This window comes from Panulirus ornatus, chromosome 3, assembly GCF_036320965.1.
Source record: "Panulirus ornatus isolate Po-2019 chromosome 3, ASM3632096v1, whole genome shotgun sequence".
In the NCBI taxonomy this organism is placed as follows: domain Eukaryota; kingdom Metazoa; phylum Arthropoda; class Malacostraca; order Decapoda; family Palinuridae; genus Panulirus; species Panulirus ornatus.
This window is the reverse complement of record NC_092226.1, coordinates 31,338,136-31,359,474: the sequence shown is the minus strand read 5'-3', so window position 1 is coordinate 31,359,474 and position 21,339 is coordinate 31,338,136. Positions and strand designations below refer to the sequence as shown.

Genomic DNA, 21,339 nt, shown 5'->3' with positions numbered 1-21,339 from the left:
ACTAGAGAAGTGAACACTAAGTTCGTTCATACAGAAATAATTCCTTTTTACGTTCTTTGAAGTAGCAGGTGAAAGTTTTATAAGTAAAATAAAATTGAATGCAAGATACTCTTCAAATGTATTTTAGATATCGAATGCTAATAAAGTAGGATTGTATGTGATGGCATTCCCTTAAATCTCAAATACGATGCTCTTTTGTCTCAGTCGGGAGCTTCGGTGTCCATTTTCTTCCGTTTATATATTGAGAGGGAGACCGATGTGAATTTTGCCTCAGGTTGGGAGTTGCTCGGGAAAAGATGGCGTCAACGGACAAGATCTCGCGTCGCTACGAATCTAGGGACAATTTTCATGGTTCTGATGGAGGCAAATATGGCAGAGAATCTAAATATGATGATCCTCCTCATTCTAGATTGTTTATTGTGTGTGGCAAGTCCATAACGGAAGAGGATTTTCGTGAAAGTTTCTCCAAGTACGGCACGATAGAGGAAATATGGGTAGTGAAGGACAGAAATACCGACGAACCAAAAGGTAAGCATCTAAATACTGAACATAACATCAAGAATTAGTTAGTCAGTTAGTGTAACGTTATCTGAAGTGGAAATATAAACCCCTCGCTAAAATGTGGCGAAGCGTTCTGTGCGGTGCGGCTTCCTGTCAAACCCACGCCCAAGACCAGCACGATCGATTCTTGCCCGGCAGATATTTGTCTGGAGGAACGCCATTGTCGCGAATAGATTAATCGCTTGTAATATCACAGGTTATCAAATTATTAAGTGATTTATAGGCCGGTATTTGTGTCTCCGGCGTTGTATGGTTTGTTTTCTTACGGGGAAGCTCGATGGTCGGTCCTTTACAAATTAGTGGGTTTTATTTATTTGTTGTTCTTTGATTTACATTTGAATTAAACAGCAGATGTTCAGATGTTCACAAGATGATATATAGTAAGGGATTTTATACCGGACATTTACGGCCAGGCTAAAGATTGTTTCGGTTGCAAGTGAAGATCCTAAGAATTCCTTAACCTTAAGGAAGTTCACTTTAAACAAGTGTTTTTCACTGGAGAGAGAGAGAGATTAGTGCTTTTAAGTGAGTCTTAAGTTGATGTAAGTGCGTTTGTTCAGACAACAGAAAGGTTTCTAATGAAATATCACGAGCGATATAAAGTGATCGGTTGGGATGACTTTAGTGCCTGTTGCCGCCTTCATAAAGATCAACTGAAAGAAAAGATAAAGTTATGGATAAAGATGCGGCTTTACCCACGTTAGTGTGTAAATATAGTTTGTTTTAAAGGTTAGTAAAACAACATGCATATCAATCCTTACTGTAGCAACAAAGATTCAACTAGAGAAATTATAGTATGAAAGTGGTGGATGAAAGCATTTTTATTATTGGTAGTTGTGTTATATTACCTTCTTGATATTTTTTTTAAATAGATTCACGTGGCAGTTAATATGATAATAGGAATGAGACTTTTTAAGGCCCAGCTTGGGAAAGTGGCAAACCTGATCAAGACGAACCTAAGCTAGATTTGTTATAAAGGTTAAAGGTAATGCAATTTTATTACCAAAAACATGAATGGTTGATTTATACTTCAGGCTTTCCACCGTAATGTTTACGAAAACCTTCGTCTTTATTTCGTACAGTTGGTAGAGATGTTTCACCTCAAGAGACTGTTGTATCAATCCAAGAAACTTGATTGAATCTCACAGTCTTTAGATTCATTACTGTAGGCGTTATAGAGTTCTGCAAATTGTAATTCTGGCAGTGGTGTGATTTTTGTTGAAATATTGTTTGAACTGTCACACTATGAATTAACATTAAAACACTGATTTTATGATTGTATGGAGGACATAGATCTGCTTAGTACTGGTAATTGCGTGTAACCAGTCGTTGTGTTCGTACTTCAGCAAAAAAAAAGAAAAAAGGAAAGCTTCGTGTAGAATAGGAGGAAAAACGTATGGAATCAACATCAGTATTGATTAGACTATGTATATCATGTTCTCTGAACTTGACATAACTTTACCAAGATTCAGACAAGACTTTCAAATATAGTCATTTATTCACTAATGACTCTCCATGACAATATTTTATAATATTAACGTCCATTGTAGTATATTTAATGCAATCAAGAGATTTTATTGGGAAAGCAGCAAAAGGTTTTGTTTGAAAGTGGTGGATTAAAGTAGTGCTGTATTATTGGTAGTTTATGTTACCTTCTTGATATTTTTTTAGATAATTTCACGTGGCAATTGATATTACATTAGGAATAAGACATTTTGTAAGGCCCAGCTTGGGAATGAGAAACTTGGAAGGCCCTACCTAGGGTTGGTGTAGTTTGGCTGTAAATTTAATGGTTTCTTACCTCATCTAGCTGGGTTTGATTTGTTCTCATGAGGTTTGAAAGCTATGTATCAGATTTGTTATACTCTTGCTCCACATTTTCTTTGATCTTTAAAATACTTTCTACTTTTGAGATTCCTTTAGATTTTAGATTAATTTTTCTGTATGCACCCATTCTCATGAAAATAAACCTCTGAAATCCTAATGATTAGCTTTCTCTTTTCTTGCTTTGCTTGAGTAGCTTTTTTTAATATCCAGTTAGTAAGGTAGTTCAAGGTAAGTAAATGATTGTTTTTGTTTTTCAAAATTTGTTTGAAAAACAAATAGTGCTAGTGATATAAATGATTACTAAAAACATTGATATTTCATGCAGGAGAGTCTTTGATTATTCACAAACAATACACTGTGGTGTTTCTGTCCAAAAACATTGATATTTCATGCAGGAGAGTCTTTGATTATTCACAGACAATACAGTGTGGTGTATCTGTCCACACCTTACTCAAACTCATCCAAGTTTTAATCAGTGTTGAATTTTTTAGTCAGGAGTACAAATCTCAGTTGGACCCAGTTTTGCACATTTATTACTTCTATTTGCAAATGGTATTGTTCCAAATTCATTGGATAGTCTGTTGTAATTGTTACTTGTGCTCTTACATAATTTTTTCCTTCATGTGTGCACTTGTGTTTAATTGATACCTGTGCCCTCTGATATATACTGGTACTCTTTTGATTCACATGCATCAAACTAAGTAAACTGTTTACAGATTGTTTGTGATTTATCCCTTTGGTAATCTCCCCCTTTTTTTTTGTGAAAGCTTTAATGTTTTCTAGGAGCTAGGCAGTATTCACTGTTGCTGTAAGTTCTTTCAACTTTAGTGCTGTTCCTTTGTTTCATATGAAGCTGACTTGTGAATTAGATATTAGTTGCTTTATGTATGTGGTGGAACAAGTATGAATCAAACACTTTTATGTCACTTCATAGACATTTTAGTTCAGTCTAATGTGGAAAAACAGATTCAGCAGTGCTTGGTCAGAGTTGTAGCTTGAATTAAGAATCTCTGAAGCTGGGGTTTTTAGTAATTGTCTTACCTTATATAGCCATGAATGCTGTTGGAAAAGATAAGACTCTCTCCCCAGTGTCCAGTGCCAGATTTCACACGATTGAGCTCAGTCCATTTGTAGAGAATCGAGACTTTTTGAACTCACTCATTGCAGGTGGAGTGGATACTAAGTCAGTTTTTTCTCTTCTCAGCATTTGAGATGTATGATGTCCTTGTCTCAAGAAAAAATATACTCCTGTTAGTGTATGAGAAAATGTCAGTGAAGCCTGTAAAATACCTTTGCCCTCATGTTTTGAAGTTGTCACATTGAAAGATGTACTGATAAAAACCCTTAATAATCATATATGTTTGTGAAAAAAATATTGACAAAAATACCTCACAGTTTACCTCATATGCTTGAAAATGCTCCTGGAGTACTTGATATGCATTGTAGTGGAGCTGTATGAATTAATCCTTACATAGTGGGAGTTATGCACTTTTTCTCACTCACAGTATGGATAAAAAAAATGGTCTCCCATTGTTAAGTGAAAGTAATTGATGATATACAAATAAGTGCACTAATTTATACTGTTGTGGTTTAGTCCTTGGGTGCTGAAGTTTACCAGCAGTTCAATAATTATACCAATATTTATGTTAGATATATACAAAAAAGTGCTCTAACATTGACTGGAAATCAAGAAAAAGCCCTAGAAACTCGCATTTCATATGATTCATATGATGAATGCTGATTCTTGCTGTGCATATTGCATGTGATGACTTGCAGCATTTAGGGTTTGAAGGACATATAGAAAACATAAACAAGTTGGCTAGGTTGAGTTGCAGAGTTTTATATATACTTTTTGTTTAGAACAGTCTCGCTAAGTTGAGTTGCAGAGCTGTGCATCTTTTTTTTTTTTTTTTCAGAAGACTCATTAGGCTGAGTTTCAGAGTTGTATATCTTTTTGTTTAGAAAAGTATGTTGCAGCTAATGATAACATTCTTGAAATGTGTACTGTATCTAATTGTAGTAACATTCTTGAAATAAATACTAAGAGAATGCCAGATATGTAGGTGTCAAACCCAGAATTATATGATAAAGATTAAAGTAATGAAAGTACTGGTGAAATTCTAAAGATAATTTTAATGTAGATAGACTTATGTACAGAATTTATAAAAAGCCAAAATTTATGATTTATATTGATTTTAAAGTTTTAGATGTTGATTAATGGAAGCTGTATTGTATGATTTTATGTAAGTAGCTTTAAGTTTTTGAATATTTTTTTTTATACTGAAAACTGATGAATAACCAGTAGATTGTGGTGCTTTACAATTTCCACAGAATAAAATCAAGTAGAATACTTGTTATATCTTTTAAAATGTGAGAATGCTCCACACATAGTGTTTCAAGACATTATGACTGCCAAGTTTAAACTTCAACAAATATAGATGTAGCATTATTCTGCTCCAAAGACTATAGATTTTTGCCACTGTAAATGCTCAACTTAGCATATATAACAGAGGGAGAGACATTTCAAGCCCCATCATTTAAACTCTCCTTTTGTGTATCTAATTTTCTGAACTTTATTCGTTGTTTGCATTTATGGTATCTTCTGTTAAGTTTGTCCCTAAATTTTGCTACAGAATTATTCACATCTTTTTTAACTTTAATTTTAGGTAGCTTCCACTTATGTCGTCATATAAACCTGACTCAGTTTCTGACCTTGATGTACTGTCTGAGGGGGTGTTACATATTACCACAGTTATTGTAACCCTTTTAGTCCCTCAAAAGGAAAAATGAATATACTGTATGTGTATGGATGCTTAATGATTTATATGATTTACACTTGTGACCAGTGAAACAAGCATCCATTTTACCTACTTCGTAAAACATTGACACGGTGTGTTTTTGATAAAAGAAGATTTTATCTGCAAAGGTACAGTCTGTGCCAAAAGTCATGTTGCAAGCTGAAAAAAGATATTTTACCTTGGTTACATGGTCAAAAATGTAATTTTCACTCGCCAACAATATTGATACTTTGTTACATTCTATTTCCATTTGATGCAGTACTGTAGCATGTTGGGAATGTTGTCGTTAAGATTCTTGAGTAGTTCTGGGTAAAATCTACCCTGTAGTTGCTTAATTGCCTTCTCAAGCTTTACAATAGACCACAGGTTTTTAGTTGTGTTTAGGTTGGGGCTTTTTCCTTTCCATTCCTTGAAATAATTCACATGTCTCATTCAGCCCCTGTGAAACACTTGGCAGTGTGCACTTTCACATAAATCAGGTAAATGGTCCGTAAGGGAATTTAAGTACACTACGTGGTTCACTTTCTTGGGTTAGATTACGAAATCACCAACACCATAACAGCTGAAACAACCCCAGACCATATGAGGAGGATGTTTTATAATCTTTTATTTTTACTGTGGCAAATGTGTCCAAATGGGTGACTTATTCACCTTCCTTCTAGTGTTTCCAGTTTCAGTAAATGTCAACATTTTCTCCATTTTTCCTGGTCCCAAACATTGTATTTCTTAAAAATTTTCACTTGTTTATTCTTCTAGGTAGAGGATTACATTGGGCATGAAACTTCCTAGACATTATGAATTAATGTTGAACAATCCCTTGAAAGATATGTTCGAGCAAGTTAGGGTTGTTCTGCTTGATTTCATGTGCTGTCATGCATGGGCTTAACATGTCTTGCAATCACTTTATAGATCCATGGAAATGTTAATCTTAGCCTTCCAAACTTAGGAAGAGACTGGTGAAATGGACATTCCAAATTCCTGAAACCATTTTGCCAATCTGTGGACATTTTTCTGGTAGACCCTTATTTGCTTTGTGATATATTTCAAATTGTGCTCAGCTTTGTATTTCCTTCTGCTCTGTAATTGTCTGGGCATAATTGGATGGTGAGATTGCTAGGTAATTTCAGTCAAAAATGGAATAAAAAAATACTCAGAATGCTGAGATGATCTAAACAGACGAGCCCCATAGTTGCTATACACAAACTAATGGTTTTGATGCATTATCACATTAGTACCAAAATATGATTAGCATTGTCAGTGCATGATTTCATATATTACGCCTGCCAGGGTCTTTATAAGGAAGGTGAAACAAGAATTTACAATTTCCCACGTTGTTGAGGGCCCTCTCATGCCTTAATGTATAGTGCTGACTGTATATTAATAAGATTCATCAAATAGAAATCCCTTGATTACATCTGTCAACTCTTTTCTTGATACTTGATCACTGTTTCACATTTTATCGAGGTAGTGCCAGGAACAAAGAAAGGCCACATCTGCTCACACCCAATTTATATTCGCGCAAAGCACCTAAATGACGGCCCCCTACCCCCAGGCAGTCCCCAAAGACCTTTCCCTGGTTCAGTCCATTAACAGCGTGTCGACCCCAGTATACCACATCATTCCAGTTCACTCTTATCACGTGCATGCTTTTCATCCCTCTGCATGTTATGGCCCCGATCATTCAAAATCTATGTCACTATCTTTCCATTTTAAATTTGGTCTCCTTATCCCCTCCACTTCTGACATGTAAATCCTCTTAGTTGACTGTTCTTTCTGTATGTCTAACCCATGTCAGCACACACTTCCGCTCTCTCATTCACATGCATTTTATTACCACACCTCTCCCTTACCCTTTCATTACTTGCTTGATCAAACCACCTCACTACAGATTGTCCTTAAATATTTCATTTCCGATACATTCACCCTACACCACAAAGCCTTATCTGGAGCCCATGTCTTGCCCACATATACTATCATTGGGACTGCTTTACCTTTCAAGATATCCATTTTTACCCTCTTGGATGACATCCTCTCCTTCCACACATTTTTTAGCTCTCAAGAACCTTCACCCCCTTACCCACCATGTGACTCTTCCACTATCATGGTTCCATTCGCTGCCATGTTCACAACCATATATCAGAAACACTTAACTTGCACGTTTTTCCATTCAGATGCACCCCAACTGACCTGTACCTTAACCCAGGCAAACCTGATATCTTTGCTTTTATTCACATTTACTTGCAGCTTTCCCCTTTTGTGCATTCTTCCAAACTCAGTTACCCACTTCTTCAGTCTCTCACTCAAATATCCCCCCAGTGCTGTATCTTCTGTATCATAAGCAAACAACAACTGACTCACTTCCTAGGCCCTTCCATCTCCCACAGCCTGCATACTTGCTCTTCAGAGAGTCTTGCATCTCCCTCAACTTCCAATCCATAAACAAATTGATCAACCATAGTGACGTAACACAAACCTGCTGCTGACCATCCTTTACTTGGGAAACAATTTACTCTACTCTCTTCCTACTTGTACGCATACCTTACACCCTTGATAGAACTCACTGATTTTAGTAGCTTTCCTCTCACATATCTAGCAGCTTTCCTCTCGCACTGGCTTTATCAAGCTTTTATCAAGGGTGTAGAGTGTGTGTATCAGTTGGAAGAGAGGACAATGAATGGTTCCCAGTGAAGGTTGGTCTGTGGCAGGGGTGTGTGATGTCACCATGGTTGTTTAATTTGTTTATGGATAGGGTGGTGAGGTAGATAAATGCAAGAGTCTTGAGAAGAAGGGCAAGTATGCAGTTTGTTGGGGATGAGAAGGCCTGAGAAGTAAGTCAGTTGTTGTTCGCCAATGATATAGCATTGGTGGCTGATTCAAGTGAGAAACAGCAAAAGTGGGTGACTAAGTTTAGAAGAGTGTGTCAAAGGAGAAAGTTAAGAGTGATGTGAATAAAAGTAACCTTATTTGGTTTAGTAGGGTTGAGGGACAAGTTATATATATATATATATATATATATATATATATATATATATATATATATATATATATATATATATATATATATATGGGGAGGTGATAACAAGTAGTGGTGATGTGAAAAGGAGATGGAGTGAGTATTTCGAAGGTTTGTTGAATGTGTTTGATGATAGAGTGGCAGATATAGGGTGTTTTGGTCGAGGTGGTGTGCAAAATGAGAGGGTTAGGGAAAATGATTTGGTAAACAGAGAAGAGGTAGTGAAAGCTTTGCGGAAGATGAAAGCCGGCAAGGCAGCAGGTTTGGATGGTATTGCAGTGGAATTTATTAAAAAAGGTGGTGACTGTATTGTTGACTGGTTGGTAAGGTTATTTAATGTATGTATGACTCATGGTGAGGTGCCTGAGGATTGGCGGAATGCATGCATAGTGCCATTGTACAAAGGCAAAGGGGATAAGAGTGAGTGCTCAAATTACAGAGGTATAAGTTTGTTGAGTATTCCTGGTAAATTATATGGGAGGGTATTGATTGAGAGGGTGAAGGCATGTACAGAGCATCAGATTGGGGAAGAGCAGTGTGGTTTCAGAAGTGGTAGAGGATGTGTGGATCAGGTGTTTGCTTTGAAGAATGTATGTGAGAAATACTTAGAAAAGCAAATGGATTTGTATGTAGCATTTATGGATCTGGAGAAGGCATATGATAGAGTTGATAGAGATGCTCTGTGGAAGGTATTAAGAATATATGGTGTGGGAGGAAAGTTGTTAGAAGCAGTGAAAAGTTTTTATCGAGGATGTAAGGCATGTGTACGTGTAGGAAGAGAGGAAAGTGATTGGTTCTCAGTGAATGTAGGTTTGCGGCAGGGGTGTGTGATGTCTCCATGGTTGTTTAATTTGTTTATGGATGGGGTTGTTAGGGAGGTAAATGCAAGAGTTTTGGAAAGAGGGGCAAGTATGAAGTCTGTTGGGGATGAGAGAGCTTGGGAAGTGAGTCAGTTGTTGTTCGCTGATGACACAGCGCTGGTGGCTGATTCATGTGTGAAACTGCAGAAGCTGGTGACTGAGTTTGGTAAAGTGTGTGGAAGAAGAAAGTTAAGAGTAAATGTGAATAAGAGCAAGGTTATTAGGTACAGTAGGGTTGAGGGTCAAGTCAATTGGGAGGTGAGTTTGAATGGAGAAAAACTGGAGGAAGTGAAGTGTTTTAGATATCTGGGAGTGGATCTGGCAGCGGATGGAACCATGGAAGCGGAAGTGGATCATAGGGTGGGGGAGGGGGCGAAAATTCTGGGGGCCTTGAAGAATGTGTGGAAGTCGAGAACATTATCTCGGAAAGCAAAAATGGGTATGTTTGAAGGAATAGTGGTTCCAACAATGTTGTATGGTTGCGAGGCGTGGGCTATGGATAGAGTTGTGCGCAGGAGGATGGATGTGCTGGAAATGAGATGTTTGAGGACAATGTGTGGTGTGAGGTGGTTTGATCGAGTGAGTAACGTAAGGGTAAGAGAGATGTGTGGAAATAAAAAGAGCGTGGTTGAGAGAGCAGAAGAGGGTGTTTTGAAGTGGTTTGGGCACATGGAGAGGATGAGTGAGGAAAGATTGACCAAGAGGATATATGTGTCGGAGGTGGAGGGAACAAGGAGAAGAGGGAGACCAAATTGGAGGTGGAAAGATGGAGTGAAAAAGATTTTGTGTGATCGGGGCCTGAACATGCAGGAGGGTGAAAGGAGGGCGAGGAATAGAGTGAATTGGAGCGATGTGGTATACCGGGGCTGACGTGCTGTCAGTGGATTGAATCAAGGCATGTGAAGCGTGTGGGGTAAACCATGGAAAGCTGTGTAGGTATGTATATTTGCGTGTGTGGACGTATGTATATACATGTGTATGGGGGGGGGTTGGGCCATTTCTTTCGTCTGTTTCCTTGCGCTACCTCGCAAACGCGGGAGACAGCGACAAAGTATAAAAAAAAAATATTTATTTTAGTTATTTTGCTTTGTCGCTGTCTCCCGCATTTGCGAGGTAGTGCAAGGAAACAAGAAAGAAATGGCCCAACCCACCCCCATACACATGTATATACATACACGTCCACACACACAAGTATACATACCTATACATCTCAATGTACACATATATATACACACACAGACACATACATATATACCCATGCACACAATTCACACTGTCTGCCTTTATTCATTCCCATCGCCACCTCGCCACACATGGAATACCATCCCCCTCCCCCCTCATGTGTGCGAGGTAACGCTAGGAAAAGACAACAAAGGCCCCATTCGTTCACACTCAGTCTCTAGCTGTCATTCAATAATGCCCGAAACCACAGCTCCCTTTCCACATCCAGGCCCCACACAACTTTCCCTGGTTTACCCCAGACGCTTCATATGCCCTGATTCAATCCACTGACAGCACGTCAACCCCGGTATACCACATCGATCCAATTCACTCTATTCCTTACCCGCCTTTCACCCTCCTGCATGTTCAGGCCCCAATCACTCAAAATCTTTTTCACTCCATCTTTCCACCTCCAATTTGGTCTCCCACTTCACCTCGTTCCCTCCACCTCCGACACATATATCCTTTTGGTCAATCTTTCCTCACTCATTCTCTCCATGTGACCAAACCATTTCAAAACACCCTCTTTTGCTCTCTCAACCACACTCTTTTTTTTATTACCGCACATCTCTCTTACCCTATTATTACTTACTCGATCAAACCACCTCACACCACATATTGTCCTCAAACATCTCATTTCCAGCACATCCACCCACCTCCGCACAACTCTATCCACAGCTCACACCTCTCAACCATATAACATTTTTGGAACCACTATTCCTTCAAACCTACACATTTTTGCTTTCTGAGATAATGTCCTCAACTTCCACACATTCTTCAACACTCCCAGAACTTTCGCCCCCTCCCCCACCCTATGATTCGCATCTGCTTTCATTGTTCCATCCGCTGCCAAATCCACTCCCAGATATCTAAAACCTCCAGTCTCTCTCCATTCAAACTCACCTCCCAATTGACTTATCTCTCAACCCTACTGTACCTAATAACCTTGCTCATATTCACATTTACTCTCAGCTTTCTTCTTTCACACACTTTACCAAACTCAGTCACCAGCTTCTGCAGTTTCTCACATGAATCAGCCGCCAGCGCTGTATCATCAGCGAACAACAACTGACTCACTTCCCAAGCTCTCTTATCCACAGCAGACTGCATACTTGCCCCTCGTTCCAAATCTCTTGCATTCACCTCCCTAGCAAACCCATCCATAAACAAATTAAACAAACATGGCGACATCACACACCCCTGCCGCAAACCTACATTCACTGAGAACCAATCACTTTCCTCTCTTCCTACACGTACACATGCCTTACATCCTCGATAAAAACTTTTCACTGCTTCTAACAACTTGCCTACCATACCATATATTCTTAATACCTTCCACAGAGCATCTCTATCAACTCTGTCATATGCCTTCTCCAGATCCATATATGGTACATACAAATCCATTTGCTTTTCTAAGTATTTCTCACATACATTCTTCAAAGCAAACACCTGATCCACACATCCTCTACCACTTCTGAAACCACACTGCTCTTCCCCAGTCTGATGCTCTGTACATGCCTTCACCCTATCAATCAATACCTTCCCATATAATTTCCCAGGAATACTGAACAAACTTATACCTCTGTAATTTGAGCACTCACTTTTATCCCCTTTGCCTTTTTACAGTGGTACTATGCAAGCATTCCGCCAGTCCTCAGGCACCTCACCATAAGTCATATATACATTGAATAACCCTACCAACCAGTCAACAATACAGTCACCCCCATTTTTAATAAATTCCTCTGCAATACCATCTAAACCCGCTGCCTTGCCGGCTTTCTTCTTCTGCAAAGCTTTTAGTACCTCTTCTCTGTTTACCAAATCAATTTCCCTAACCCTCTCACTTTGCACACCACCTCTACCAAAATACCCTATATCTGCCACTTTATCATCAAACACATTCAACAAACCTTCAAAATACTCACTCCATCTCCTTCTCACATCACCACATCTTGGTATCACCTCCCCTTTAACCCCCTTCACTGAAGTTGCCATTTGTTCCTTTGTCTTACGCACTTTATTTACCTCCTTCCAAAACGTCTTTTTATTCTCCCTAAAATTTAATGATACTCTCTCGCCCCAACTCATTTACCCTCTTTTCCACCTCTCGCATCTTTCTCTTGACCTCCTGCCTCTTTCTTTTACACATCTCCCGGTCATTTGCATTATTTCCCTGCAAAAATTGTCCAAATGCCTCAATTCTCTTTCACTAATAATCTTACTTCTTCATCTCACCACTCACTACCCTTTCTAATCTGCCCACCTCCCACCCTTCTCATGTCACAAGCATCTTTTGCGCAAGCCATCACTGCTTCCCTAAATACATCTCATTTCTCACCACTCCCCTTACATCCTTTGTTCTTGCCTTTTTCCATTCTGTACTCAGTCTCTTTTGGTACTTCCTCACACAAGTCTCCTTCCCAAGCTCACTTACTCTCACCACTCTCTTCACCCCAACACTTTCTCTTCTTTTCTGAAAACCTCTACAAATCTTCACCTTTGCCTCCACCTGATGATAATCAGACATCCCTCCAGTTGCACCTGTCAGCACATTAACATCCAAAAGTCTCTCTTTTGCGCGCTTATCAATTACCACGTAATCCAATGATGATCTCTGGCCATCTCTCCTACTTACATACATATATTTATGTATATATATCTTTTTAAACCAGGTATTCCCAATCACCAGTCCTTTTTCAGCACATAAATCTACAAGCTCTTCACTGTTTCCATTTACAACACTGAACACCCCATGTACACCAATTTTTCCCTCAACTGCCACATTACTCTCCTTTGCATTCAAATCACCCATCACTATAACCCGGTCTCGTGCATCAAAACTACTAACACACTCACTCAGCTGCTCCCAAAACTCTTGCCTCTCATGATCTTTCTTCTCATTCCCAGGTGCATAGGCACCAATAATCACCCATCTCTCTCCATCCACTTTCAGTTTTACCCATATCAATCTAGAGTTTACTTTCTTACAATCTATCACATACATATTCAGACAGCATGTATGAATTGTACAGATGTATTTATGTATATGTAAGTATATATATATATATATATATATATATATATATATATATATATATATATATATATATATATATATATGTATACGTTGAAAGGTATAGGTATGTATAAGTGCGTTTGTGGATGTGTATTTATATACATGTGTATGTTGTTGGGTTGAGCCATTCTTTCGTCTGTTTCCTTCCAGTACCTCGCTGATGTGGGAGACAGCGACAAAGTATAGTAAATAGAGATAAAATGTATGTTAATGAGTGGATGGGCCGTTCTTTGTCTGTTTCCTGGTGCTACCTTGCTGACGGGAAACAGCGATTAAGTGTAATGGTAATAAAAGATATTTATTCATTCATATTTGCCATTTCCTGTGTTAGCGAGGTAGTGTTAAGAACAGAGGACCAAGCCATAGAGAGAATGTCCTCACTTGGCCTCCTTTTCTGTTCTTTTTTTTTTTTTTTGAAAATAAAAATGAGGGGAGGATTTCCAGGCCCCCTCCCCCCTGCTCCCTCCCCTTTTAGTCTTCTTCTATGACACTCAGGGAATATGTGGGTAGTTTTCTTTCTTCCCTTTCCCCAGGGATATATGTGTGTGTGTGTGTATAAGAGTGGATGTGCCATTCTTTGTTTCCTGGCTCTACCTCGCTGATGCGGGAAACTGATTAAGTATAATAGATAAATATAGATAGATACTTACAAAATATTTTTGATTATGTACTCACGTTTTTGCATAATATTGTGAATCAAGTTACAGTGGGTTGAGGGCCCCTTGTATTCAGCACATGGATACAGGCACAGTATGAGATGGATCAGTACCCATGTATGTAGGTTTATGGATAGTAGAGTATCATATGAGTTTGGTTGTGGAGATAGGTTGAAAGCTACTCGTATTCAGTACATAGACAAATGCAGTTTACTCGAGTCACTGTACATGTGGACAGTAGAGTATTATATGAGTCAAGTTACAGAATTGGGCTGAAGGCCACATGTATTCAGGGTAGTACATGAAGCTTATGGATGGATAGTATATTTGAACAGTATTTTGATAAAGAGGATGGCTTTACGTACATAATAAATAGTGTCATTTAATCAAAGGAGTGATCTGTCTTTGGCTGTTGATGAAAATGCATTCATGTGCACTTATGTTTGTCATTCTATTTGTGTAGCCATTTTTGTTTGAAAATAGTGTAAACCCGTATTGGTTTGGTAGATTTAATTGGAAGGAATTTCTGTTGATGTTGAGGTTTGACTGATTTTTCTTCCCATCAGAATTTAGAAGCCCATAGAAGTTTTGTCCTAATGTTTGTAGGGTTTTACTTTTTTTATTTCTTGATCATTATATCAAGTTGATTTTTTTTAACACTTACTGGTAAACTTTTCATAAGTGAGAGTTTTCAGCTCTGTAGTTTACAAATGTATTATTACTAGGTACTGAGTATTGGTTGTAGAAAAATTAGAACAAAAACATATTGTGACAAATGGAAAAAGTGGAAATACATCACACTTATGGTGTGCATAGTCTTCATATGTCTTATTTTTTCAGGTGTTACGTACATCAAGTTTGCCAAAACTTCTGAGGCAGCACTTGCTATGGAAGAGATGAATGGTCGCTGTATTGGAGGCCATCCAAGACCACTCAAGGTCCTCATTGCACACAGGTAATGCAGTCATTATGTTTTCTGTAAAGGTTATTACTTTTAAAGAACTTTCAGCTTGAAACTGTACTCCCCATCTGTAATGCCCATACACAGACATATACACATATACATATTCATACTTGCTGCCTTCATCCATTCCTGCCGCCACCCTGCCACACATGAAATGGCACCCCCTCCCCCTGCGTGCTTGCGAGGTAGCATTAGGAAAAGACAGGAAAGGTCACATTCATTCACACTTAGTCTCTAGCTGTCATGTGTAATGCACTGAAACCACAGCTCCCTTTCCTCATCCAGGCCCCACAAAACTTTCCATGGTTTACCCCAAATGCTTCACATGCCCTGGTTCAATCCATTGACAGCACGTCGACCCCGGTATACCACATCGTTTCAATTCACACTATTCCTTGCACGCCTTTCACCCTCCTGTATGTTCAGGCCCTGATCGCTCAAGATCTTTTTCACTCCATTCTTCCACCTCCAATTTGGTGTCCCATTTCTCCTCGTTCTCTCCACCTCTGACTCTTATATCTTCTTTGTCAATCTTTCCTCACTCATTCTCTTCATGTGACCAAACCATTTCAATACACCCTCTTCTGCTCTCTCAAGCACACTTTTTGTTACCACACATCTCTCTTACCCTTTCATTACTTACTCGATCAAACCATCTTACACCACTAACATTTCATTTCCAATACGTCCACCACCCTCTGCACAACCCTATCTATAGCCCATGCCTCGCAAGCAAATAACTGTTCCTTCAGACATACCCATTTTTGCTCTCTGGGATAACGTTCTTGCCTTCCACACATTCTTCAACGCTCCCAGAACCTTAGCGCGCTCCCCCACCCTGTGACTCACTTCCGCTTCTATGGTTACATCCGCTGCTTAGTCCACTCCCAGATGTCTAAAACACCACCTCCTCCAATTTTTCTCCATTCAAACTTACCTCCCAATTGTCCCTCAACCTTACTGAACCAAATAGCCTTGCTCTTATTCACATTTACTCTCAGCTTTCTTCTTTCACATAATTTACCAAACTCAGTCACCAACTTCTTCAGTTTCTCATCTGAATCAGCCACTAGTGCTATATCATCAGCAAACAACAACAGACTCACTTCCCAAGCCCTCTCATTCACAACAGATCACATACTTACCCCTCTCTCCAAAACTCTTGCATTTAGCTCCCTAACCACCCCACCCATAAACAAATTGAACAACCATGGAGACATCACGCACCCCTGCCGCAAACCATCATTCACTGGGAACCAGTCACTTTCCTCTCTCCCTACTCGTACACATGCCTTACGTCCTTGATAAAAACTTTTCACTGTTTCTAGCAACTTACCTCCCACACCATGTACTCTTAATACCTTCCACAGAGCATCACTATCAACTATATATATATATATATATATTTTTCTTTCTTTTTTTCAAACTATTCGCCATTTCCCGCATTAGCGAGGTAGCGTTAAGAACAGAGGACTGGGCCTTTGAGGGAATACCCTCACCTGGCCCAATTCTCTGTTCCTTCTTTTGGAAAATTGAAAAAAAAAAAAAAAAAAAAAAAAAAAAACGAGAGGGGAGGATTTCCAGCCCCCCGCTCCCTTCCCTTTTAGTCGCCTTCTACGACACGCAGGGAATACGTGGGAAGTATTCTTAATCCCCTATCCCCAGGGATAATATATATATATATATATATATATATATATATATATATATATATATATATATATTTTTTTTTTTTTTTTTTATACCTCGTCGCTGTCTCCCGCGGTTGTGAGGTAGCGCAAGGAAACAGACGAAAGAAATGGCCCAACCCCCCCCATACACATGTACATACACACGTCCACACACGCAAATATACATACCTACACAGCTTTCCATGGTTTACCCCGGACGCTTCACATGCCTTGATTCAATCCACCGACAGCACGTCAACCCCTGTATACCACATCGCTCCAATTCACTCTATTCCTTGCCCTCCTTTCACCCTCCTGCATGTTCAGGCCCCGATCACACAAAATCCTTTTCACTCCATCTTTCCACCTCCAATTTGGTCTCCCTCTTCTCCTCGTTCCCTCCACCTCCGACACATATATCCTCTTGGTCAATCTTTCCTCACTCATTCTCTCCATGTGCCCAAACCATTTCAAAACACCCTCTTCTGCTCTCTCAACCACGCTCTTTTTATTTCCACACATCTCTCTTACCCTTACGTTACTTACTCGATCAAACCACCTCACACCACACATTGTCCTCAAACATCTCATTTCCAGCACATCCATCCTCCTGCGCACAACTCTATCCATAGCCCACGCCTCGCAACCATACAACATTGTTGGAACCACTATTCCTTCAAACATACCCATTTTTGCTTTCCGAGATAATGTTCTCGACTTCCACACATTTTTCAAGGCTCCCAAAATTTTCGCCCCCTCCCCCACCCTATGATCCACTTCCGCTTCCATGGTTCCATCCGCTGCCAGATCCACTCCCAGATATCTAAAACACTTCACTTCCTCCAGTTTTTCTCCATTCAAACTCACCTCCCAATTGACTTGACCCTCAACCCTACTGTACCTAATAACCTTGCTCTTATTCACATTTACTCTTAACTTTCTTCTTCCACACACTTTACCAAACTCCGTCACCAGCTTCTGCAGTTTCTCCCATGAATCCACCACCAGCGCTGTATCATCAGCGAACAACAACTGACTCACTTCCCAAGCTCTCTCATCCCCAACAGACTTCATACTTGCCCCTCTTTCCAAGACTCTTGCATTTACCTCCCTAACAACCCCATCCATAAACAAATTAAACAACCATGGAGACATCACACACCCCTGCCGCAAACCTACATTCACTGAGAACCAATCACTTTCCTCTCTTCCTACACGTACACATGCCTTACATCCTCGATAAAAAACTTTTCACTGCTTCTAACAACTTGCCTCCCACACCATATATTCTTAATACCTTCCACAGAGTATCTCTATCAACTCTATCATATGCCTTCTCCAGATCCATAAATGCTACATACAAATCCATTTGCTTTTCTAAGTATTTCTCACATACATTCTTCAAAGCAAACACCTGATCCACACATCCTCTACCACTTTGGCTAAAAAAAAAAAAATGAGAGGGGAGGATTTCCAGCCCCCCGCTCCCTTCCCTTTTAGTCGCCTTCTACGACACGCAGGGAATACGTGGGAAGTATTCTTTCTCCCCTATCCCCAGGGATAATTTTCCAAAAGAAGGAACAGAGAAGGGGGCCAGGTGAGGGTATTCCCTCAAAGGCCCAGTCCTCTGTTCTTAACGCTACCTCGTTATCGCGGGAAATGGCGAATAGTATGGAAAAAAAAATATATATATATATATACATATATATATATATATATATATATATATATATATATATATATATATATATATATATATATATATATATATATATATATATATATATATATTTATTTATTTATTTATTTATATTGCTTTGTCGCTGTCTCCCGCGTTTGTGAGGTAGCGCAAGGAAACAGACGAAAGAAATGGCCCAACCCACCCCATACACATGTATATACATACATGTCCACACATGCAAATATACATACCTATACATCTCAATGTACACATACATGTACACACACAGACACATACATATATACCCATGCACACAATTCACACTGTCTGCCTTTATTCATTCCCATCGCCACCTCGCCACACATGGAATACCATCCCCCTCCCCCCTCATGTGTGCAAGGTAGCGCTAGGAAAAGACAACAAAGTCCCCATTCGTTCACACTCAGTCTCTAGCTGTCATGCAATAATGCCCGAAACCACAGCTCCCTTTCCACATCCAGGCCCCACACAACTTTCCATGGTTTACCCCACATGCTTCACATGCCCTGGTTTAATCCATTGACAGCACGTAAACCCCAGTATGCCACGTCGTTCCAATTCACTCTGTTCCTTGCACGCCTTTCACCCTCCTGCATGTTCAGGCCCCGATCACTCAAAATGTTTTTCACTTCATCTTTCTGCCTCCAGTTTGGTCTCCCACTTCCCCTCGTTCCCTCCACCTCTGACACATATATCCTCTTTGTCAGTCTTTCCTCACTCATTCTCTCCATGTGACCAAACCATTTCAAAACACCCTCTTCTGTTTTCTCAACCACACTTTTTATTAGCACACATCTCTCATACCCTATTATTACTTCCTCGATCAAACCACCTCGCACCACATATTGTCCTCAAACATCTCATTTCCAGCACCTCCACCCTCCTGCGCACAACTCTATTTATAGCCCACGCCTTGCAACCATATAACATTGTTGGAACCACTATTCCTTCAAACATACCCATTTTTGCTTTCCGAGATAATATTTTCGACTTCCACACATTCTTCAATGCACCCAGAACTTTCTCCCCCTCCCCCACCCTATGATTCACTTCCACTTCCATGGTTCCATCCGCTGCCAAATCCACTCCCAGATATATAAAACACTTCACTTCCTCCAGTTTTTCTCCATTCAAACTTACCTCCCAATCGACTTGTCCCTCAACCCTACTGTACCTAATGACCTTACTCTTATTCACATTTACTCTCGGCTTTCTTCTTTCACACACTTTACCAAACTCAGTCACCAGCTTCAGCAGTTTCTCACCTGAATCAGCCACCAGCACTGTATCATCAGCAAACAACAACTGACTCACTTCCCAAGCTCTCTCATCCACAACAGACTGCATACTTGCCCCTCTCTCCAAAACTCCTGCATTCACCTCACTAACAACCCCATCCATAAACAAATTAAACAACCATGGAGACATCACACACCCCTGCCACAAACCTACATTCACTTAGAACCAATCACTTTCCTCTCTTCCTACACGTACACATGCCTTACATCCTCGATAAAAACTTTTCACTGCTTCTAACAACTTGCCTCCCACACCATATATTCTTAATACCTTCCACAGAGTATCTCTATCAACTCTATCATATGCCTTCTCCAGATCCATAAATGCTCCATACAAATCCATTGGCTTTTCTAAGTATTTCTCACAAACATTCTTCAAAGCAAACACCTGATCCACACATCCTCTACCACTTCTGAAACCACACTGCTCTTCCTCAATCTGATGCTCTGTACATGCCTTCACCCTATCAATCAATACCCCCCCATATAATTTCCCAGGAATACTCAACAAACTTATACCTCTGTAATTTGAGCACTCACTTTTATCCCCTTTGCCTTTGTACAATAGCACTATGCAAGCATTCCGCCAATCCTCAGGCACCTCACCATGAGTCATACATACATTAAATAACCTTACCAACCAGTCAACAATACAGTCACCCCCTTTATTAATAGATTCCACTGCAGTACCATCCAAACCCGCTGCCTTGCCGGCTTTCATCTTCCGCAAAGCTTTTACTACCTCTTCTCTGTTTACCAAATCATTTTCCCTAACCCTCACACCTTGCACACCACCTCGACCAAAACACCCTATATCCACCACTCGCCACTCTATCATCAAACACATTCAACATACCTTCAAAATACTCACTCCATCTCCTTCTCACATCATCACAACTTGTTATCACCTCCTCATTACCCCCCTTCACTGAAGTTCCCATTCATTCCCTTGTCTTACGCACTTTATTTACCTCCTTCCAAAACATCTTTTTATTCTCCCTAAAGTTTAATGATACTCCCTCACCCCAACTCTCATTTGCCCTCTTTTTCACCTCTTGCACCTTTCTCTTGACCTCCTGCCTCTTTCTTTTATACATCTCCCTGCAAATATACATACCTATACATCTCAATGTACACATATATATACACACACAGACACATACATATATACCCATGCACACAATTCACACTGTCTGCCTTTATTCATTCCCATCGCCACCTCGCCACACATGGAATACCATCCCCCTCCCCCCTCATGTATGCGAGGTAGCGCTAGGAAAAGACAACAAAGGCCCCATTCGTTCACACTCAGTCTCTAGCTGTCATGCAATAGTGCCCGAAACCACAGCTCCCTTTCCACATCCAGGCCCCACAGAACTTTCCATGGTTTACCCCAGACGCTTCACATGCCCTGATTCAATCCACTGACAGCACGTCAACCGCGGTATACCACATCGATCCAATTCACTCTATTCCTTGCCCTCCTTTCACCCTCCTGCATGTTCGGGCCCCGATCACTCAAAATCTTTTTCGCTCCATCTTTCCACCTCCAATTTGGTCTCCCACTTCTCCTCGTTCCCTCCACCTCCGACACATATATCCTCTTGGTCAATCTTTCCTCACTCATTCTCTCCATGTGCCCAAACCATTTCAAAACACCCTCTTCTGCTCTCTC

The 21,339-nt window shown here is 40.0% G+C and overlaps 1 protein-coding gene across 3 annotated transcripts in view; it reads left to right on the top strand.

The window, feature by feature from the left end:
• Nucleotides 1-259: 259 nt before the first annotated feature.
• LOC139761894 (RNA-binding protein 45) overlaps nucleotides 260-21,339 on the top strand; it is a 112,156-nt gene continuing 91,076 nt past the window's right edge. For all 3 annotated transcript variants that reach the window (XM_071686502.1, XM_071686483.1, XM_071686491.1), the window contains exons 1-2: nucleotides 260-528; nucleotides 14,853-14,967. In XM_071686502.1, coding sequence (XP_071542603.1) covers nucleotides 297-528; nucleotides 14,853-14,967 — 347 coding nt within the window. In that variant the 5' untranslated portion in view covers nucleotides 260-296. The remainder of the gene's footprint in view (nucleotides 529-14,852; nucleotides 14,968-21,339) is intronic.